General features: G+C 42.1%; 1 protein-coding gene across 8 annotated transcripts in view; it reads right to left on the reverse strand.

The window, feature by feature from the left end:
• agap1 (ArfGAP with GTPase domain, ankyrin repeat and PH domain 1) overlaps positions 1–22715 on the reverse strand; it is a 228738-nt gene that overhangs the window by 43898 nt on the left and 162125 nt on the right. For all 8 annotated transcript variants that reach the window (XM_078165886.1, XM_078165887.1, XM_078165885.1 and 5 more), the window contains 3 exons: positions 18875–19029; positions 15688–15778; positions 15050–15272 (listed from right to left, as the gene is read on the reverse strand). In XM_078165886.1, coding sequence (XP_078022012.1) covers positions 15050–15272; positions 15688–15778; positions 18875–19029 — 469 coding nt within the window. The remainder of the gene's footprint in view (positions 1–15049; positions 15273–15687; positions 15779–18874; positions 19030–22715) is intronic.

Consider the following 22715-nt stretch of genomic DNA (forward strand, 5'->3'; position numbering starts at 1 on the left):
TCAAATCAGTGGCACACGAGCGTCTCCACACAGACCAGAGCGCCAACGTGACATTTAGAGACTGTCGGGGTTTATTTGTTTAGGGAGGAAAAGATCAGGAAGACGAAGGACTGACACAGGTCACATGATCAGGTGGGGACAGACGGAGAGACACCGGTACTGTGTGAGACGAGAGACAACGTCTGGTCCTCATCTCTGATGGTCAGCTGAGGAAGAAGAGGAAGAAGACGATGATGTTGAAGATCAAGAAGAAAAAGAAGACAACGAAGACGCAGAAAAAGATGAAGAAGATTAAGAAGACAAGGAGGAAGGAGAGGGAGAGGAAGAAGAAGAGGGAGACGACAAAGAAGAAGACAAAGGCAAAGAAGAAGAGGAAGAGGAAAAAAAGGCGAAGAAGACAAAGAGGAAGACAAAGGAGGAAGAAGAAGACAAAAAAGAAGGCAAAAAGACAATGACGATGAAGAAATAGAGGAAGACAAGGAAGAAGACGAAAGGGAAGGAGGAGGCAAAGATGAAGAAGAAGATGGAGATGAAGAGGAAGATGAAGACAAAAAAGAAAAAGGCAAAAAGGAAGATGAAGACGACGACAAAGAAAAAGAGGAAGACAAGGAAGAAGATGAAGAGGAAAACGAAGAACACGAATAGGAAGAGGACCAAAAAGAAGAGGATGAAGAAGACAACCCGAAGAAGAAAAACATAAAGACAAAGAATGAAAACATTTGAAGTTTGTTTGGTGCAGTTTCTAAAACAGAGCTTTTATTTTGTAGGACTGTTTAAGTTCCCACAACAGGAAGTGACATAAGTATGTATGTACGATATTTATACACTCTCAGGAATCATCCAGCACGTCTAAAGGTGCAGACACACCAAACCGACATCAAAGAACTAGCAGCCAACTGTTGTGTCGTCTACGTCGCCTCACGTCGTCCTGTGTCAGTTGCATTTGAACACACTACACGGACTACATCCGACGGCCAAGTAGCACGTACGTTCTGCGCCTGCGTGAGAGAGAGCGGAGTGAGAGAGTGGTACATCCTGTCAGCCAGCACCGGTTAGCCCTGGTTTCAGGAAATAAAACCTGAACAGCCAATCAGAGTGATCTCTCTCACCAACAAGCTCCGCCGTCGATTCAACATGCTCAATTGGCCGAAAAGCCGCAGACGCCGAAGTGCCAACGGTGCAGGACACACCGCAAAAACTAGACCGACAGACGCTCACCGACGGCCCGAATTTGGTCGTCATCCAACCGTCGGCATGGTGCATCAGGGCCTTCACACATATACTGACATATTATATTTGCGTTACTTTGAATGCTAGAATATTTTGCATTGTCACATCATATGCACAATACACAGAAAATCTATTACGCAGAAGTAAAATATGAAAAGTGACAAAAGTGATATTAAGGCAAAAATAAATAATTTATTTATTTAATAAATATAAGTGTCAAAAAAGTGAAATACAAAAGTGAAGAAGTTAAACATTAAAATAAAGTAATAGAAAAGTCAAAATAATTAAATAGGAAAGCCGCTTAATTTGCGTATTTTGCATCATTCACGTTGCATCCATCAATATGGGGCGTGCAAAGTCCTCAAGTGGGCCAGAATGGACCCTTTGGTGGGCTGGTTCTGGCCCCTGGACCATATGTTTGACACCCCTGCATTAGAGAGTGACCAGGACTCATCGGTCGATCGATGAGTCGATCAGCAGCAGACTGTTAATGGCTGATTCATCCTATAAGTCATTCATGAAGTGTAAACACCAACTTTTCTCTTTTTCAGATCATTTTAATTCAAATCTATTTTGGATAAAAGCTTCACAGCTGTGATCTTTAAATTGTCCAGTTTAAAAATTGGGCGTGACTTTATGAAAACCGTGAGCTTCGCGAACCTTTTCACTCCATTAAATCTGGTTAAATGTTGGTTTCCTAAGTTGGAAACGACAAAATCACTTCTTTAGGTTCGCACCACCCTGTTGGCAGAAGGACCGCAGTCGGCCACAGCATCCAGGTGCACCAACAGCTAAAGCCTTGTGGGTCCCAACCCTGACAGCTCGGGCCTCGTGGCCGGGGAAGCCATTGACATTTCCTCTGAGATTAGGTGGATGCAGATGAGTGGAGCTGAGTACAGGAGGGGGAGGGGAGTTAATGCAGTAACAGGGTTTCCTCTGAGGAAAAGTGATGATGATGAAGAGCCAGATTCATCAGGAACTGGGTTTAAAACTCACCCAACATAACGTACGTGTACCGGGATCCTTTGTAACAATGAGGTGCTCTTTTATGACGCAACACCAAACTCATGAAATAATACAATTGATGAAAAGTTGACAGATGGTTAAAGAAAGACAGAGTCCAAGGTGGCCTCTTCAGATGTCTTGTTGTGTTCGACCAACAAAAACCAAAGAGATTCAGTTTGGAAAGATTTAAAACAGAAGACAGTGACAAAAAGTCTGGTTACTGATCGACTGACTGATCGTTTCAGCTTTGTTCAAATGGAGTGAAACAGAATGTTAAGCTCACGTCACCAAGATGCTTTTACTACGCTGTGACTCGTGATCACCAAAATCTACTCAGGTCATCATTGAGTCCAAGTTTACGTTTGAGCCAACTTTGAAGAAATTCCTTCAAGGCCTTGAGATATCTCGCTCATGAGAATGGGGCAGACGTGTGCTTATGGACGGACAACCTGAAAACATTACTCCAACCGAGGCTATCTCTGGCACCCATCCATTCTGAATTCAAGGCAATTTAAGACTTTTCAAGGCAACTTGGTCTCACTCCATAGTCGTCAAAATCCGGCACTTGGTCAGTGACGTCTGGCATTAGACACAGACAGCAGCATAACGGGGACGCGCGGCAGGACAACAACAAAAGTTAAGTCGGCGGAAGTCTGAGAACACCAGGGAAGGAGGGGTGGTGGATGGCTCCGACAACCACGGACTTTTCGAGGCTGGTGTTCACTTCCTGTAAGATTGTAAAGCCAAACCCTGTTCTTTTGTCCTAAACCCAACCACGTGTGAGTTGTTGGAGGAAAAAAAAAGTGTTGTACAGATGCAGTGCTTTTATTTTGAAAGAGACTGTATCAAACTGTACATTTCCTGTGAAAACAGAAGTGTATTTTGAAAACAGACAATGCATGTAACAGGCTGAAGTTGACACGGTGTCCCAGAACGTCAACAACCAACACACCCAGGGTACCTTGGACGTCATATGTGGACGTGGAAAGTCCATGACCAAACGTGGACATGTGACGAGGTCACAGTGAGGATGTGTGACTGTGATAATATGTTGGTGCTCCTGTGGAAACTGTGTTCAGGTGCCGAGACCACTGGAAACACGTCCAGGATTTTATCTCTCAACACTCTCGGGTGAATGTTACAGACTGCTGTCAATAACCTGAACCAAACCCCCAGAATACCTGGAGTATTCTTCGTTAAATGTGCAGGAAACTGACCTTGTTTCCTTCCTCCTTTCACTGAATCAGCCTTTAAACAAACCTCCGCCTCTTCCTCGACTCCACGCTCTTGATTTCTGCGGCATTAAACAAACTCACAGGACGGAGGAGTGAAGCAAACGTGGCAGAGACGGAGACAGAACGCTTCCTCCTCGGCTCGTTTCAAAGCTGCAAACACGCTGAGTGAATTAGCCTGACTCCCCAAATAAAAGAGGACAATGTTTCTTAAGTGAAGCGTCTGAAGGTTTCAAATGTTTACCAGCCGGCCGCCGCTCGCCGTGATCCCATTCAATCCAAACACATTACCCACAAACACGGGGACGACTCCGCTTCCTCCACCCCCTTTCTCCCTCTTCTTTATTGTATGAGCAATTTGCCGACTGAGCCAATTAGCCAAAGGGTGAGGAGGGTGAGGCGGAGGGGGGGTGAGCGTAACCGTCGGTGTACAGATTCAGCAAGAGCAGAGCGAGGGGCCGGCGAGCGGGAAGACAGAGTCACGTTATTTATTTCTTCATTATTAAAATAAGGCAGGGGAGGGGAGGTGGAGGTTAATCTGATGACTCAGGCATAAAGAATGTGCATTTAGTTTGTGCTTTTAGCCCCGCATTAGCATAACCCTCGCCGCCATGACAAACGATGAGTGGCCCCGGTGATTGGCTCGTGTCAGCCGGCTTAATGTCAATAGTAAATTGGAGGGCTTGTTAGGCGAGTCGGGGGACGCGGCGGCGAAGCAGTCATGTACAAAATAATGTCTATTAGGACTAATTTAATCAAGGCCTCCCTTTTACAGATGAATTAGAATGTAGGGGCCAATTATTTTTCAACGTTTGCACTGGCCCTGCCTGTCAGGAGGCTTCTTCTTCTTCTTCTGTGGTGTGTGTGTGTGTGTGTGTGTGTGTGTGTGTGCTGTTTAACATGCAGGCCGTGGGGGCTGGCTCATAGCAGCAGCAGCAGCAGCAGCAGGGGCTGCAGATAATAATGGCGGAGATGGCAGGCGGGATCGGCTAGTTAACCGACAGCAGATGAAACGGAGATCTGAATCGGATCACAGGAAGCAACACACACACACACACACACACACAGAGCTCACGGGAAATTCACGGATATTTATAAAAGGAAATGATCAAACAGGATTTTGAGCACCTCGATTTTGCTTTATCACAACTTGAGTCTTAAGGAGTCGACGTGATCTTATCCCGACTCTCCATATTTTGACACTTGAGCGTTACCAAACTGACGCCAGGGGAAGCCTTTGGCATTGTGTTTTGATGCAGAACAGGTGGACAGACAGAAGGGTCAGTGGTTAGGGTTAGGCAGCAGAAGTACTTGGTTCTGGTGACGAAAGATCTCTTGGTTTACCTTGGTCTTGGTCGAACTAGCTTCGTAACCGTAGTGTAACCTGCACCTCTTACCACGCCACGTAGGTAGGCTCTGCAAAGAGTGCTCACTGTCATGAACCGATTCACTGATTCCTCGTATGTGAAAACCTTTTTGATGATAAACTGAATTCTGATATAATGATACAAATATTTGAACCCAAAACTCAACGAGGTACTTTGGGGGCGGAGCTAAACGTGACTAACTGGCTGTATCAATAAGCCTGAACAGGACGATCTGCCACTGATGATGTCACACAGCAGCAGTGGATGTCTGAAGTGCCACGTGTCCATCTGAAATCACACCAGTCCAATCTGTGTTATGATCACAGGATCAGGAGGGGAGGGCGGCTCATAGCAGTTTAATGGGATACGAGGATGAGCCCCCCCCCCCCCCCCCCTCCCACACACACACACACACCACTGCCTCTGACCCTGGGGGGCAATTATCTTGTGATGTGGGCCCCTTGCCCGCCTCCTTCCCCCCCCGGTCGCCCCATCTGGTCCCCTGAGCCCAATCCCGCCGCCGTGTCGGGGCAGCCGCCGCACCTGCACCCCCGGCCCCAGATTAAAAGCCCCCGGTCTAATTTTAAATCTGTTAGCGCTGGCCTTTTCTGAGGGGGGAACAAGACTAATCTGTTCCCATAAAGGGCCCTTATTCTTTCCCCTCTCCTGGCTCCCAGCGCCGACAGACCTGCTGCTGAATTATTACTGGATGAGCATTCGTCATGTGGGGCCCGCTGTTAAGTGTGTGGTGGTGAGGCGGCGGCGGTGGCGGTGATACGAAGCCCTGCACGCTCATCCTTTAGCTGCTCATTTTTCTGCTGTCTAATTAAGGTGTGGTGCCCCGGTGCCAACACATCTCTACCTCCTCCTATTGTTCACGCTGCACACTGACCCCAGCACGAACATCTCTGCTACAGTCATCACCTCGGACAGATTTACCCTCCTACTGACGGCGTTTCACAGATCTGAAACTTTCACTTTTAGAGTTAAAAGAAAATGTTGCATTAATAATCAGTCTCATTTGCCTGTTTCTGTTTGGGATGAGGCTCATTTCACTCAAACATATCCGTCCTGTTGACATCACGTTGAGTCGATTTAAAAGTTGCAGTTATTCCCAGAAAAGTTGACGAAGAATTATGTCAATTTAGGTGCTGATTAGCCTCAGGGGAACAGCCTCCAGTGAACTCAAGACCTATCTTAATTACATGATGACTGAGAGATGTGGTCCGATGCTAAACGCTGCTTTATGTGAAGCTTAAATATCTGTATAACTGTAGACACACAGTACTATATTCAGGATAACTCTGACATCATCAGCTCAGCCAGACTTTATTTCTTATCGACAGATTCTACAGATTATTCACCTTTGACAAAACTAGACATCAGGGGTGAAGATTTTATTTTTATTCTGAGTAAAGGTTTTCTTAAAATACAATCAGTTGCACAAAACATCCTTAAATCTTCTCCCTTAAGCCCAGTTCAGACCAAAGTCTGTCGACGAGACAAGCTAAAACAGGAACGACTTGCAACCTTCTAAAAACCTGCTGGTTCACAGGAAGTGACCACGACCACATCTCTCTGTGCTTCTGATCTGTAACGTTGACAGGAAGTGACCACCACGAGACGGCATATCATCTCTAGTCAACGACTCTCTGTGCTTCTGATCTGTAACGTTGACAGGAAGTGACCACCATGAGACGGCGTATCATCTCTAGTCAACGACTCTCTGTGCTTCTGATCTGTAACGTTGACAGGAAGTGACCACCATGAGACGGCGCATCATCTCTAGTCAACAACTCTCTGTGCTTCTGATCTGATTTGCAGCTTTTCAGACTTCACTACAAGCTGATTGGCTGTTGAAACAGGTGACGTGCTTTAAAACCAGCCGCCGGCCATTTGACCAGCTGAGTGTCAGGTGACACCATCAGCCGGCTTGAGTCAAGCTCAGACCGGCCAGTTCACACCGCTGACACTTTTCTCTGCAACATTCTGAAATGGTTTCATCTCGAATCTTTGGTCTGAACTGGGCTGCTTAAAGTTGATTAAAGCGTTGTGCAGAGGACCTTAGCAACCAAATTAAGGGGGAAAAAGGTACCTCTGACTGTATCTTAACGCCAACAACGCCTGTGAATAACCACTGGTTGGAAACACCCGACACTATAGTTTTCTTTTCTTCCATCACCACCTCTCCAGGTTTTCTATGGCTGTTTCTGGCTGAGCTCAGCGTTGGACGGAGCGGACAGCAGAGAATAAAACAAAGATGCACAGATGTAAACACAAACAGGCAGAGATGCTCCACGACAGACTGCCAAAGGTCAGCGGCTGGCATGAGGGGAGGGCGGGAGTGCGAGGACACAGGAGGCCCAGGGGACGGAGGCACACAGCCGCCAACCACCTCCCCAGTCCGGCGGCCAGGAGGACGGATTAGCAGCGCTGTCACTTGCTGTCCGCTCAGGCCTGCTAACATGCTGCGTCAAACAGAGCCCAAGCAGGCCTTGGGTGCTGGTGTTGATGTGCCACTCGACAGATAATTAAAACAATGAGCCGCAGCGCCAAGTACCCAGCACCGAGGGTGCTGCAGCAGCGCTGCTGGCCGAGCCAGCAAGGCCCCTGTGGGCGCTCCACGATGGGCAGCGCGCCCAAACTTAGCAGCCCCTTCAGCGGTGGCATCAGCTGGGGCGCGGCACCGGGCGACTGCGCCAGCTGAGGTGATGACGGCTGACCGCGGGCGGCCAGGGGTTAATGGGAACGTTTAGAGGATGAGTCTTTTGGTGGTTTGTATCAGAAATACTTCTAACAGGATCCCCGTGGCGCCATGGAGCTCCTCCACGCTGCAACCTCCTCTCGCAGTTCCGCAGCCTAGCTCGCTGTCCCCTGTCCTCAGCACTGCGAGGGACGTGTGTCAACAAGTATCTCTCCTCATAATGAAGCATCATGGCGCTGAGCGGGCGTGAGCTGCAGCCCTAAAACAATTAGCGGCGACAGTATCCCCTCCTGAGACCCACTGACATTAATGAGACCTGGACCGGCCGTCGCTAAGGGCAGACGCACCGGGAGGAGGAGGAGGAGGAGGAGGATGAGGAGGTAGATGAACGGGGGTTTGAAACGAGAGGGAAAGGGTGGGGGGAGATAAAGAGATGATGACAACAGTTGGAGATGGCGGGGCTCGGCCCTGTCACATATCTCATTGGATGGGGGCGGCGAGGCGGAGGCGAGGTGCGATCTCTCCGAACATTATTCCTCCCTCCGGTCCGAGCGGGAAGTCGACAGGGGAGGGGAGGAGGAGGGTGGAGGAGAGGAAGAAATGGAGGTGTTTAATACTGATGCACCACCTTCTCCTTCCTTTCCTCCTCCTTTCCTTTCCTCACATCCATCCTCTTCCTGTCTCCTTTCCTTCCCTTTTCCAGTCCCGAAATATCCACCTCCATCTGTTCCTCCTCCTTTTCCTGCTTCCTTCACACCTTCTCCTGTTTTCCTTCCCTCCATCCTCCAACCATCCCTTTTTTCCCTCCACCCCCCTCCCCCCGCCTCCCTGAACCTCCAAACAGGACCTAATTGGGAGGCGGAGTGGGGGGCCAGACCTTGACAGACAGGAGGTCAGCGTAATTGCTGCTGGCCATATTTAACATTAAGATAATCAGGCCATTAATTACCCTTTGGATCATTAAATCAGCCACTTGCAAAATGAAATTTCGGCCTCTATTACTCACTTGAGAGACCACGAGAGGAAGGCATTTTTCCATCCATCAGCCTCCCCCCCGCCTCCCCCCTCCCATCCCTCCTGCCGCCTGGACAAAGCCGCCTTTCCCCCCATACCTCAGCCTCCAGCTCCTCTTCTTCTGCTGCTTCTTTAAGGTAGGTTTTCAATCACAGCTCGGAGCTTACAGATAAGGGTCTGATTTCGGGAATATAAAGGTGACAAACAAACTGTTTTCCCTGTACGATCGTTTAATATTTCTGCGTCTGAGTATGGCTCCACAAGCGTGTCCTGTTGCTGAACTTTGACAAATGTGTCGTGTCTTTTATCAGACGTTTTCTGAAAGACAATCTCAATCTAGAGATGAATAAAACTACCATTTTTCCTTTCTCCGTTGCTGATTCACGACGGCCCGTTCCTTGAGAACAGGAAGTGGTTCGTGTTTTGTTCCTTGTTTGTTAAAGATTAACAGTAGAAGAAGAAACCAAGGAGGCATGAATCGAGACGTTGACCTGCTGTTGGCTTTGTCAGTGATTTTGTTCCGTGTCCTTCATTCATTTGCTGCCAAAACTATGTCAACACTTCCTGCGCGTACTTCAAAATAAAAGCATTTCAATGCAAAGAAGTGACATTTGACGTTTAATAAAGATACTGCAGTTTTTGTTAAGATGAAGCGTTGAAACTTTGAACGGACAAAATGTTTAGGAAAACACGTCTGATGTTAAAAAAGTACTCAGATCCTTCACTTCAGGAAAAGTCGTAACAGTACGGCCTAAAAATACTCAACTACAGCAAAATTTACTTCAAATATCAAAAGTTAAAGTCCTCACTGTGTAGAATTTTTGTTATTATCTGCTTTTATCGCCACGTAACGCATGTAAGAGTATTTAATGTGTCAGTTTTAGTGTGTACTGCTGGGTACATCAGAGGTAGTCAGATAAATGTGGTGCAGTAGATGACATGTTGTGGAGTGGAAGTTTAAAGTAGCATGGATGGAAACACTCAAGTATTTCAAGATTCAGTCCAGTGCATAAGTTAACGTACATAGTTACAATGCACCAATGTGTTTAGCTAAAATTTTACATGTTTTTGGTATTTGTACTGTATTCTACATATTTTGTTGCTTTTGTGGTCAGTTTTAAATTATTATTATTTGTACTGTATTTTACGCTGTTTTTGATATTTGTACTGTTTTACTTTAAAAAAAAAAATTGTACTGTATTTTACGTTTTGGTTTTTTTTGCATTGCACTGTGTTACGTTTTTTTTGTATTTGTACTGTGTTACGTTTTTTGTATTTGTTCTGTGTTACGTTTTTTGTAATTGTACTGTGTTACATTTGTTGTATTTGTACTGTGTTACGTTTTTTGTAATTGTACTGTGTTACATTTGTTGTATTTGTACTGTGTTACGTGTTTTGGTTGGTATTTATATTGTATTTCACGTTTTTTGTATTCATACTGTGTTTTATGTAGTTTTCTTGTATTTGTACTGTGTTTTACGTGTTTTCGGTATTTTTATGTTTTACTATTTTTTGTATTTGTGCTATGTTTTATATGTTTTTTTTGTATGTGTACTGTGTTTTTGTGTTCTTGCCAATTTTTCTGTATTCTTTTTCAATCACTGACAAATACATGTAGGAGCATTTAAAGTGTCAGTTTTAGAAACTTTGTGTATTACTGGGTACATCACAGGTATAGCACTGCATCATCTCGTGTCTCATGTTAAGTTAAATCAAAAGTAACTATAAATGTCAGGTAAATGTAGTACAGTAGAAGCTTAAAGTGGCATAAAATGAAAACACTCACGTAAAGTATTTCATAAACTGTACTTAAGTACAGTACTTGAGTAAATGTACTTAGTTACATTCCACAAATGCATTAGATTATTGACAATGTTTTAACAACAGCAGTCCAGTACTTGAGGTGCATCACATGATAATAATACTCACTGTTTATCTACATATATTTAAGCCTCGTATGTTTTGCTGCTTGTCGACGTCGCGCAGGTTGTGATTTAAGGTGGAGCTGCGAGTGTTGAGTGAACGTAACCTCGGTGACACGGTGTCTACATATCATTTCATAGACCATCACTGGGACTCCATAAAGCTGTCATAAAACCTCCACGCCTCCCTCCCTCACAGTGTGTATGTGTGTGTGTGTGTGTGTGTGTGTGTGTGTGTGAGGCGGATGCAGGGACACGTGTACATCAAGGAACAGAAAGTTATTTTTCTGTTCAAGTTTTAAACAAATTGAACCAAAATCGTGATGCAAAGTGTAACAAAAAAAAAAAAAAAAAACAGTGTGAGATCAAACTGTATCTGGTTTCCTTCTGTCACAGTGCTGCTCGTTAATGGAGTCAACAAACTGCAGCTACGTTTTCTACTGTGTTTCACATGGTTTTTGTACTTCTACTATGTGTTTCGTGTTTTACTGTATTTGTACGATGGCTTTTTCTTTGGCATTCCCGCAGTGTTTTAAATGATCTTTTGGTCCTGGACTTTGTTTTACATTCATTTTGTCTTTGTACTCTGTTCTACTTTTTTATTTTTGCAATTGTTTCTCCTTTTCACATGATTTGTTTGGTGTTTGGACTGTATTTTATATAATTTTTGTATTGCTTTATGTGGGGTTTATTTGTATTTGTACAATGTTTTCATGGTTTTTTGTATTTGTAAAATGTTTTAGATTGTTATGTTTGTATTGGGCCTGTGTGCTTTTTATCATGTTTTTTATTTATAGTATGTTTTACATGTGGTTGTTTTGGTAGTTGTACGTTGTTTTACATGACTTTTTGGTATCTGTACTACGTTTTACAATTTTTACAGTAGTTGTACTGTGTTTTATGTTTAAGTATTTGTACTATCATGTTTTTTTGGCATTTGTACTATGTTTTACAAAGTTTTTTGTATTTGTATTGTGTTTGTTTGCTTTTTAATGGTAATTGTACTGTACATTACCTGCTTTTATATGGATTTTTTGAATTTGTACGGTGTTCACTACATTTTAAATGTTTTTTAATATTTGCATTGCGTTGTTTTTGGACTTCATGTGTTTTTTGGTTTTGATACTGTGTTTTACGTTTTGTTGTATTTGTACTGTATTTCACGTTTGTTTATTTTTGGATTCTTTGGTATTTGTACTATGTTTTATGTGTTTTTTGTATTTGTACTGTTCCTTTTTCGTTCTGTGTTTTACATGTTTTTAAATTAAAACTGTTATATATGTTGTTTTTTGTATTCATATTGTGTCTTACATGTTTTCTGTCTTGCATTTGTACAGTTTTGTAAAGGTTCTTTTGGTATTTGTACGGTTTCCATGGTTTTATTATAGTTGCACTGTGTTCAATACAATTTTATTGTATTTGTACTGTGTTTTACATATTTTTTTCTTAGTATTTGTACTGTATCTTACCACAATGTAAAGTACAAGGAACGTTAATAAAGTAGGAAATGAATATATATTTTTTGACTTTATAGAGTAAGTCTGTAATAAAATTAAGGATTTCTTTAGTTGTTAGACGCCAGTAGACAGAATATATTTCAGGTTTTAACTGTGCCTTGTTTTGTACCTGCAGTATTTATTTTATGTATTACAATGATCACTAAGATCAGAGTCTAATCCAGCAGTACGTGTGTACACTGTGTACATAAACTACATGTCTGTATTCATGCAGTGCTGCCAGTCCATGCAGTATTCTCCTGTTGTCGGCTGATTGTTCTTCGCTGACATTCACTCACACATAGGTGTAAAGAGTTGGCTGCAGTCACACAGAGTAAAGAGAAACATGTAAAACGCAGTACAAGTACACACACATATACACACACAGATACACATAGTGAGCGATGTGTGAGTATTGACGTGCCATTAGCCCTCCTCCGTCAGACCACTAATGCTTTTATTGTTGCTCATGTTCCTATTTATTTATGAATCTGAAGCATGTTTCCCCTGAAGAGATTAGAGAAGGAGGTCAATATTATCTCAATTAACCCGCCACGCTCCACCGCCGCTCCATCTCCCCCCCCCCACCCTCCCCCCTGTGCCCTGTCGATAGTATTTATCAGTCCATTCCTTAAGTGGCTCGCTGTTTGTCGTTTCACCTCCATAAATCCCTCCTTCCATCATTTCTCTCCTTCTCTACCTTCTTTTCCTTTGTGTTGCTCCTTTTCCTTTTTCTTTCTTTACCTCCTCCAACTTCCTGTTCATGTGTTTTTGTCCATTTTAATATTTCTATGACCATTTTTTATTTCAGGCGTCGATTAAAAACCTGAGTGGCACAACCAGAGATTCTAAACATTCAAATCAGGGAAGCTGAGAAGCTAACGTGACATGGTAGCGCTGGGTTCCTCAGGTCTTCTAGTTTCATAGGACACAAGTATGATCACTGTCGCTTTAAAATTCAGCCACCTACAGCCTCTGAAAGACGGGGATGATGTCTGGGATTGACACCGGCCTGGCGGGTTACATTTACAACAAGACAACAACACTAACGCATGTTTAACAAAGTCAAGTCTGACGCACTCCACACGACTATTTCCATTTTCTGACGACATTTTAGACGTAAATATTTTACTTTTTACTGCACTACATTGGTTTCAAAGCTTCAGTAACTTTGCAGATCCAGATTATGAATAAAGAATATAAATGTTTTACATGTGTTTGTAGTTGTACTGTTTTACATGTTTGTTTTTTTGTGTTGTACCTGTTTTTTTTATAATTATAGGTGTACTTTGTTTTATGCAATTTTGTTGTATTTCTACTTGTACTATGTTTTACGTATTTCTTGGCGGTATTTGTACTGTTTTTCAATAATTTCAATATAGTTGTACTGTGTTTAACTTTTTTCTTGTATTGTGTATGTTTTTTTGTATTTGTGTTGTATTTTACGTGTTTTATTTTCTTGTATTTATATTGTGTTGTATGAATTTTTTGTAGTCGTACTGTGTCATAGCTGTTTTTTGTACTTGTGCTGTGTGTTATGTGTTGTTATTATAGTTGTACTGTGTTTAACATGTTTTTTTCACTCTTTAACATGGTTTATGGGGGTATTTGTACTGTTTTTCTATGATTTTAGTGTATTTGTACGTGTTTTATGTATTTTTTTTGTATTTTATGTGTTTTGTTTTACTGTTGTACTGGGTATTTGTCCTGTTTTTCTACTATTTTATTGCATTCATACTGTGTTGTATGTGTTGACTGTGTATGTTTTCATACTGTTTTATAGGTTTTATTTTGTGGTATTTGTTTTATATGTTGTTGTTTTTTGACTGCATTTTTACTCTCGTTACTTGAAGTATATTTTGTACTGATACTTTCAGTGTTTTTACTTCAGTATAATGCAGAGCTGTCCATGGTGCAGTACTGATACTTTAACTGAAGTCAGTGGTCAGAGTGATTCTTCCACCGCTGCTAATATTAACAGTTATGTGTGTTTCATTGTGTTTTGTAGGGTTAAAATGTGTTTATGAGCATATCTGTATACACTGTGTGTGTGTGTGTGTGTTTGGGGGGGGGTGGGGGGGGTTCATGTGGGGAGTAATTATAAGGTGCTTCTGTTGACTAATGAGCGTAGGGGGGGGTGAGTGCAGGAGGAGGACGGGGAAGTCGATCTTTATGCGGATGGCAGTCAGCTCTAATTTGTTATGATGGCTGCTGGCTTCCCAAAGCTGCAACGGCCGATAATTACACACACACACACACACACACACACACACACACACACAGGTACACACTGATCAACACCAACGTCACGCTAAAGTTCACCCATTTGTTACTACTATCCCCTGTAGTCTACAAGACACACACACACACACACACACACACACACACACACACACACACACACACTTCACTTCTGTCAATATCAACACGTCCCGCTGTGTGGAGCGCTGCCCCCTATCTGCAGCTGTGTGCACTGCACTGACAGAGTACTACATACCTGAGGTACTTCTACTGCACTGCAGGAATGTGACAGCTGCAGCTACTGTACATGTTCAGATTTTTACACATATAAAGAGATTATAAAATCTGATGATTTGTTATGAATTAAATTCAGTTTATTCAGTCCAGCTGAAACCATTGAGTCCATCAATCAATCAGTCCAATACTGAGAAAATTAATGTGAGATGTTTTTGATGGTTAAAGCAGGTCAGAGCGATACAGCTGATAAACAATAATGTTATAATAAAGCTGAAAAAACGGTGGTGGTTTTATTCTGAAGTGTCAATGTTTTTGCTTATGGTCAACAGTTAGCTGTTAGCAGTTAGCAGTACAGTGTTACAGCAGCTGTCAAACACCTGAGCTGAAAACAAACTAACAGCTCCCCGGTCCACATATTATTAATATTTAGAAGTCCATGGTCACAAATGTGACAAATACTCTCAGTCTGTCACCCTGCAGATACAAAAACACCCGCCTCGCCTCCTCACACTATCACCCAGCAGACAGAGAGGTCTGGACAGGTGGAGAATTGACTGCTTTCCCTTCTAATAACGTCAATAACTGGTCTGTCGTTTCATACCTGCTGGCATCCGGTGCAGGTTTGAGGCGTCCCTGTGCGTTGGCCTCCCACACGCTGTTGGCGAGCTCGTTTCCAATGGCCGACATGACCTTGATGAGCTCCAGCGGCCACTCGTCCAGGTCCAGAGAGCGGACCCTGGACAGGTGCGTCCCCAGGTTCCTGTGGATGCCCGAGCACTCGATGCAGATCAGGGCCCCGAGGTTCAGACTCGCCCAGTCCGGGTCTGGATCAGCAGTGGGACGGAGGCGAACATATTGATATATATGAAAAACAACTTCTTCAGATAATTTATTTCATCATTTGTTAGCTTTGACAAACCAACTTTTACAGAAGTTTTTATTGGTGAATGCAGAGTCCAACATGTGGACATCAGACTAATACAGCTTTTGATAAAAGTATTATCCTGTTAGCAATCAAGCTAACAGGAGCAATATTATCCCTCTTTAGTTAGCATTAGCATCTCCTGGCTGACTAGCATGTTAGCGACTCTAGGACAAAATATTTTGCAAAAACATCCCAAATACAGACGTCCCAAATAACCAGACTATCATGTATTTAATTTTGGGTGACGTTTCCACCCAGAGGAGCAGATGACTCCATGATAAGTGAGCGACTGTAGAGACTGGTTTGATACTCACTCTGAGCTTCACAGTCGGCACAGCGACTGTTTCCTCGGATACTTCTGATGGACTGCAGAGCCATGGCCTCTGTCTGACTCGTCAGACGAGACTAAAGGAAAACAGACAGATTTATATATGAGTACAACCACACTAATATTCATGGTTGTCTTTCAGAGGTTAGTCTATGAACGAGGATTAGGACCATGTTAACGAAAATAAATCTTAGATTTTGAGAATTAATTTATAAATCTACAAAAATGAAGTCCTTGATGTATGAAAATACAGTTATAAATTACGTGATTAAAGTCATAATTCTACAAGAATAAGGTGGTAAATTACGAGAATAAAGAAGTGAATAACGAGAATAAAGTCGTAAATCTACCAGAATTAAGTTGTATTATAACAATAAAGTCAAAATGTTACAAGAATAAAGTCATAAATCTCCGAAAATTAAGCCACAAATCTATGAGAATAAAGTCGTAAATCTAAGAGAACAAAAACATAACATTACAAGAATAAAGTTGTAAATCTACAAGAATAAAGTCATAATGTTACAAGAAAAAAAGTAAATCTACGATAATAAAGTCATAAATCTACAAGAATTAAGTCGTAAATCTATGAGAAAAAAGTCATAGATCTATGAATATAAGGTCATAAATTATAAAGTATAAATAAACAAACAGAATTATGATATAATATTACAAGAATTCAGTCATGGATCTACGAGAATAATTCGTAAATCTATGAGAACAAAGTCAACACCAATAAATAAATTAATGAATAAACTTAAATTTAATTTAGATTTTTAGTATTTTCTGACATTTTATAGACTCAAACAATGAATCTTTTATTGAAGGAAATAATCTGTGGTTAGCTACGTCCCTAAATTGTCAGTTAAGTTAATGACATTACTGGAATGTAACAACCATAAACTCTATTTAAGTACAATTTTGGCACAGTTCAATTAATAGTTGAATATTTCCATATTTTGCTTCTCTGTACTTCGACTCAAATATTGCATTTTTTACTTCACTATATTTATCCAATAACTTTGGTGGTATTTCTATTTTACATTTTATGATACAGTTTAATAATACTAATCTACACAGCAGTATACAAAATATAAATAACTGGCTCCAAATTGACGAATGACAACACTGAAAATACTTTCACTGTAATAAAAACAAAATAATAAAACACTTTGAATGGAGTCATTCGGCATGATGAGTACTTTCACTTCTCACACTTGGATGTTTACCTTTAACAGAATATTTTTAAACTGTGGTATTTGTACTTTAAGTAAAGTAAACAATCCGAGTGCTTCTTCCACCGTTAATCACTAAACTTACAGATCAAAGTTTATTTCAGATTAAACGTGTAACTGAGAATTGAGCAAGTGAGAACAGACTTCTCTGCTGTTTCAGGCCGAACCCACTGATGTCGTGAAACGGAGGAATAACAGCAAACAAACGGAGTGGGGGAGGGAGGTACTGGGTGAGGTAGTGGGGGGGTGGCTGGTGTTTTTTGGGGGGCAATAAAAGGCTGAGAGCCTGAGGCGTAAACACAGCAGGTCTGGACTCAGAGCTGCATGTGTGCAGGTGGAAAATGGCAACGCTGAAGCTGAAAGCCGAGCTGCAGTAATTACCACTCTGTAATTATGTGAATGAAAGTGTGTGTTTGTGTGTGTGAGCAGGTAAGTGAGGACGGTGTGTGTGTGTGTGTGTGTGTGTGTGTGTGTGTGTGTGAAGTTAAAGGTCCTGTTTATTTGCTATGGCTGGGTGACATGGAGGAAATCAAATGACTGAGTGCGTAAAGATAAATAATAAAACAGCTACAACAGTCTGGTAAGACAACAAAAATATATGACACTTACCGAATCACCTGAGACGATGTTAATGTAACACTGATTTACTGCTTTATGTTTAACATTTATGATTTGATTTTTAATGCAAAATAAAACTAGAATTACCACGTTGCGGTTTTGTCAAGGTCACAGTGACCTTTGATCTTTGACCACCAAATCCTAATAAAATTTGAGGAAACTCCCTCAAGTTGTCCTTGAGATATTGCGTTTATGAGAATTAGACAAACAAAAGGTCACAGTTACCTTGCTCTTTGACCACCAACTTCAAAACACTCAATTCTTGAATCCAAGTGGACATTTGCGCCAAATTTAACGAAATTCCCTCAAGTGTCGTTGAAATATTGCATTCATGAGAATAAGTGAGGTTGAAAGGTAACAATGACCTTTGACCACCAAATTCTAATAAGTTCATTCAAAACTAAAAGTGGACATTCAGGCCAAATTTACAGAAATTCCTTCATAGTGTCCTTGGGATCTCGTTAACAGGAATAGGATGGACAAAAGGTCACAGTTACCTTGACCTTCAACCACCAAATTCTTATCAGTTCATCTGTGACTCAATGTGGACAGCAATGCCAAATTTGAGGAAACTCCCTCAAGTTGTTCTTGAGATATCACTTTCAAGAAAATGAGACAGATAAAAGGTCACAGTTACCTTGACTGTGTCTACCAAATTCTAATCAATTTGTCTGTGACTCAATGTGGATGTTTGTGCCACATTTACAAGACTTCCCTATAAGTGTTCCTGAGATATCACTTTTATGAGAATGAGACAGACAAAAAGTCACAGTTACCTTGACCTTAGATCCAATTAAATTGTAATCACCTTATCTGTGACTTAAAGTGGATGTTTGTTCCAAATTTGCAGAAATGTCCTCAAGGTGTTCATGAGATATCATGAGAAAGAGACTGATGCAAGGTAACAGCAACCTTTGACTACTAAATTTGAATTACTTTATTCTTGAATCCAAGTGGACGTTTGTGATCACAGTTACCTTGACCTTCGATCACCAAGTTCTACAAAATGTATCCGTAACTCAAAGTGGACGTTCATGCCAAATTTGAGGAAATTCCCTCAAGTTGTTCTTGAGATATCGCGTTCACAAGAATAAGTTGGACGAAAGGTCACAGTTACCTTGACCTATGACCACTGACTCTCACAACGAATGAGTTCCTGAGTAGTTCAAATGTATTAATAATAAACTGTTCTATTTTCAAACATATTCGGCCTCTTAAATTCCACGATCAATAACACCAACTCTACAAAGAATACTTCAGATGTTTCAGGAGCTGCACACCAGACTTCAGTGTAGAGCTTTTAGGAGGGCGGACTCTGCTCACCTTGTTCTTGCTGCTCTCGCAGGACTGCAGGCTGGCCAGGATCTGGCTCTCGATGACCTGAACCCAGGCGTCGCGCTCCTCGTACGAAGTGGCCTCGAAGTGCCACGTCTGGCCCGTCAGCGACACGATGGTGAACTCAAAGTTCTCCTCTTGTTCTGTTGGAGAGAAGAGATTCAGATTCAGTGGAAAAATGACACTCAACAACATTTAGCCATGTTTCACCTCAGCCGTTTGGTTCACGCTTTCATCCAGAGGCACAGTGTCTTGTTTGAAGACACTTCAGGAGGACAGTTCTGGTTTTGGGTGGCTGCTTCGACTAAATTTAAAACTGTCCAAATCTCAACCAGCCACATCACAAGTTTGACTCAAAGCCAAGACTAGAATATGTCATGAAAAACGTTATTCCAGCACCTTTCTGCAGCATTAATTTAAACACTTCAATATGATGTTCGGCCCCAAATTAATGTCATTAAATGTTACGTCACAATTTACTTTTCAGAGCTTCAAACCAATACGCAACAACGATGGAGGCTTTAAACAGCTGAAATAAAGAAAAAACTGGTACAAAGGACGGAGAGATTAAAAGTCAGCGTTCACCTTCAATCCTAAGTCCTAAAACTGGTTCATTGACCGTTTTGTCAGGGTTGCCTTCAAACAGTTGACCAAACGTTAGCTGACCAGAAAGGTCAGCAAGTCGGCAAGATTTCATGCGTCTGTACGTTCTGGTACGGAGCTTCATATCTGAAGGACTCAAGGACACCTGCTCTCCTCTTCTAACCCTCTAGGTGACCTCACCCTGAAGCCAGGATGTCACCCAAATTATGGGGCCCTGTGCCCCCTCCGCCAGTGAGGTCAGTCATTACAATCAGGGCCTGCTGGAGGGAGGACATATGGATCTGTTACCCAGAGCCCCCTCAGAGGTTAATGGGACAATCAGGAGTTAATTAGACAGCATTTGCCTGCATGTGTTTGTCTACCAAACTCTACTTCTTTAAAACAGCTGGAGAAGCTCTGAAGTATTGACACGTTAAAGGTACAGTTCACTCAAATTTTAGTGTCAAGCCAACGTGGGGAAAAGGTCCTTGAAGTGCTCAAGAAAGTGGAAAACTTTCAAGATGACTGTGATTTGGTGAAAGCTCAGAAAAGTAAGAGGACCTCTGAGTTGAGATGATTTTGCCACACGGGGTCCAGACTGAACTTTAAAGCTCAAGATTGGTCATATATCTGGGTAAACTTTGAAAAGACAGTGACAATCTAGCAGCGCAACCCAAGCGCTAGAATTAATGCTGACATGATATGAGATGTTTCACCTTTCTGTCTCTGATAATCACAACGAAAACGCCAGGCAGAAAAACCAATCGCCAGAAAAACTATTGGCATTGTACAGTTCTGCAAACTACCCATATGTTACAATGTGTACAGTGTTATGTAGCGGATACGTTGGAACTTCATGTTTTAACAATGCTGTGGTTAACATGTGGTTAGGTTTAGGAAAAAGAAAAACACCTGGTTATGGTCATGAAAAATTCCGCCGGCAGGAAAAGCAGCAATTTTTTGGATAAAAAAACGACAATAAAAAAAACAAAACAAAAAAAAAAACAGTTTTTTTTGTGGTCGACAGGAAACGCAGTGATGTTTATGTGAAAAACACATTTTTTTATGGCAGTATCCAATGGAAACAGAGCAATGTCTTCAAGCAAAAACAACCACCTTTCGTAGCTATCCTGGCAGAAAAAGTATCGATGTTTTGGTAAGAAACAACAGGTTTTTTTGTGCCACTATCCCTGCAGGAAAAGCAGCAATGTCTCAGCACAAAATCCCACCAGGAAACATGGCGATGTTTCAGCATAAAACAAATGTTTTTAGTGCTACAATCCCGGCAGAAAATGCTGCATTTTAGGGCACAATGAAAAAGAAGTAATGTCTAGGTGAAAAAGAACCATCTCTCGTAACTATCCTGGCAGAAAACGTAGCAATGTTTTGGCAAGAGACAACAGTTTTTTTTTTGTGCCACAATCCTGACGGGAAACACAGCAATGGCTCCCTAAATCAAAACCACTTTCATTGTTTGTTGGACAGTGGTCTGCATCTTGGCAGGCATCTCGCCAAGGTGACACGCCATCCACCATTCCCTCCACCTCCCGAAGACAAAGTCACCTCATATACTGCGTCACTTTAAGAGGGTTGATATGATTCGTATTAAATGTACATACCAAAACATATTTTTCAGAAATATACAATGGCAACATTTTCCTCTGGACTCAGGGCTGAGCAGCAATGCTTCGTCACAAGTTTAAAAATGTTCACCTTAAATGCTTCATCAAGCTGGTTCTCAGTGTTTGTGCAGAACTCGGGCACATTTGGAAACCGTTACTGAACCGCAGAAAGGATGGGAAGTGGAGGTGAAGCAGGGGCATGTCTGAGAGCCGGTATCATCACCACACCAGATCAGACAACAACCAGCTTCTGTTTACAATTAGCCTCAATGAGGAGGTAAGACATGAGGCGAGGGGGGGTAATCACTTAATCAAAGGACGGCCTCCAGCACGGCTGATAATTCCCAGGATTCTTCAGGTTCAACAGAAGCATGTAAAGAGCTTAGATCTCTCAGAAATGTTGTTCCACGAATGTAAAATGACACAAAGCATCTTTCTCTTCTTCTACTCCACATATATACGTCCAAAGCAGTGCTGAGCGCCAAGATCTCAACATGGAGGTCGGTAATCACTCATGACACTTTTGGGCGAGCGTTTCTGGAAGCAGCAGTTTCATGACGTGCGCCGGGAGTGAAGCAGTGAAAAGATGAGAGGTTTAATCAGTCGGAGAGCGGTCACGGCTGGCCCGCGAGGGAACGACCATTTGCTCTTCCTCAACTCCAGTCATTTGGCTAATTGGGAGCGTCTCAGAGCACCGGAGCTGAAGTTCCCCTCTGGCTCCGCTCTGGATAATCAATGGCCTTGTCCGAGGAGAGGAAGGACGGGAGGTAAGGATGGAAGGAAGAGCCCCGGGGCCAAACGACCGGCTGAGAAACCCTTCCACTTCCAGGATAAAGAGATTGAAAACACCTTTGCTGACCAAAGTTTCCTTTGCTGAAGATCATTTTCATCTCTCGGCTGCTTCGGGCTGCTGATGGGCTGAGTCTGATTAGTTGATGTTAATTAAAACTACTGTTTACAGGGGCTGGTTAATGGCTCAAGGTTAAACCAGACTTTTATTTTAAAGTGACAGCTTTACATGAAAAATATGATGGGAAATATCTGTTCCATGACGATCAACAAACTTTTTTCTCACAAAGAAAACAACTCAAGACAAAATAAAAAATCATCTTTGAAATCTGACTAAACAAATTTGTTGATAACCTTTTTATCTAAGACGAAAATGCAGTGAAAAGTAAGGCTGGGTGATATGGACAAAAATTCATATTGCGGTATTTACAGGCTGACTGGGGATACACACAAATCTGCTTCACTATAACTCGCAGCATTCACAGACAAACACTTGTCTTTACCTGGACACATTCCCCCACAAATACAACATGATTTAGAAAATCTTCTTTTTATGCTAAACAACACAACAAAACTTCAACTTCAAAGTTCAGCAAGCCCGCAACACGACTTTAATTTGATCAGATCTGATCGGTGACTGACAAAAAAAAAAAACGGTCTAGAAATCAAAGTATGAAAGGACAGTCAGATTTTCACCTTCCTGCTTAAACACTGAAGGTAAGGTGCTCGCCACATGCCGAAAAATTAAAACACAGTGTATAAAAATGTGTCTGATGAAGGACAAACTGATCACAATGCAGAATGATAATTTTACAGAGTGTATTTGGAGGCTCCTG

This window comes from Epinephelus lanceolatus, chromosome 24 (genome assembly GCF_041903045.1).
Source record: "Epinephelus lanceolatus isolate andai-2023 chromosome 24, ASM4190304v1, whole genome shotgun sequence".
NCBI classification, from domain to species: Eukaryota; Metazoa; Chordata; class Actinopteri; order Perciformes; family Serranidae; genus Epinephelus; species Epinephelus lanceolatus.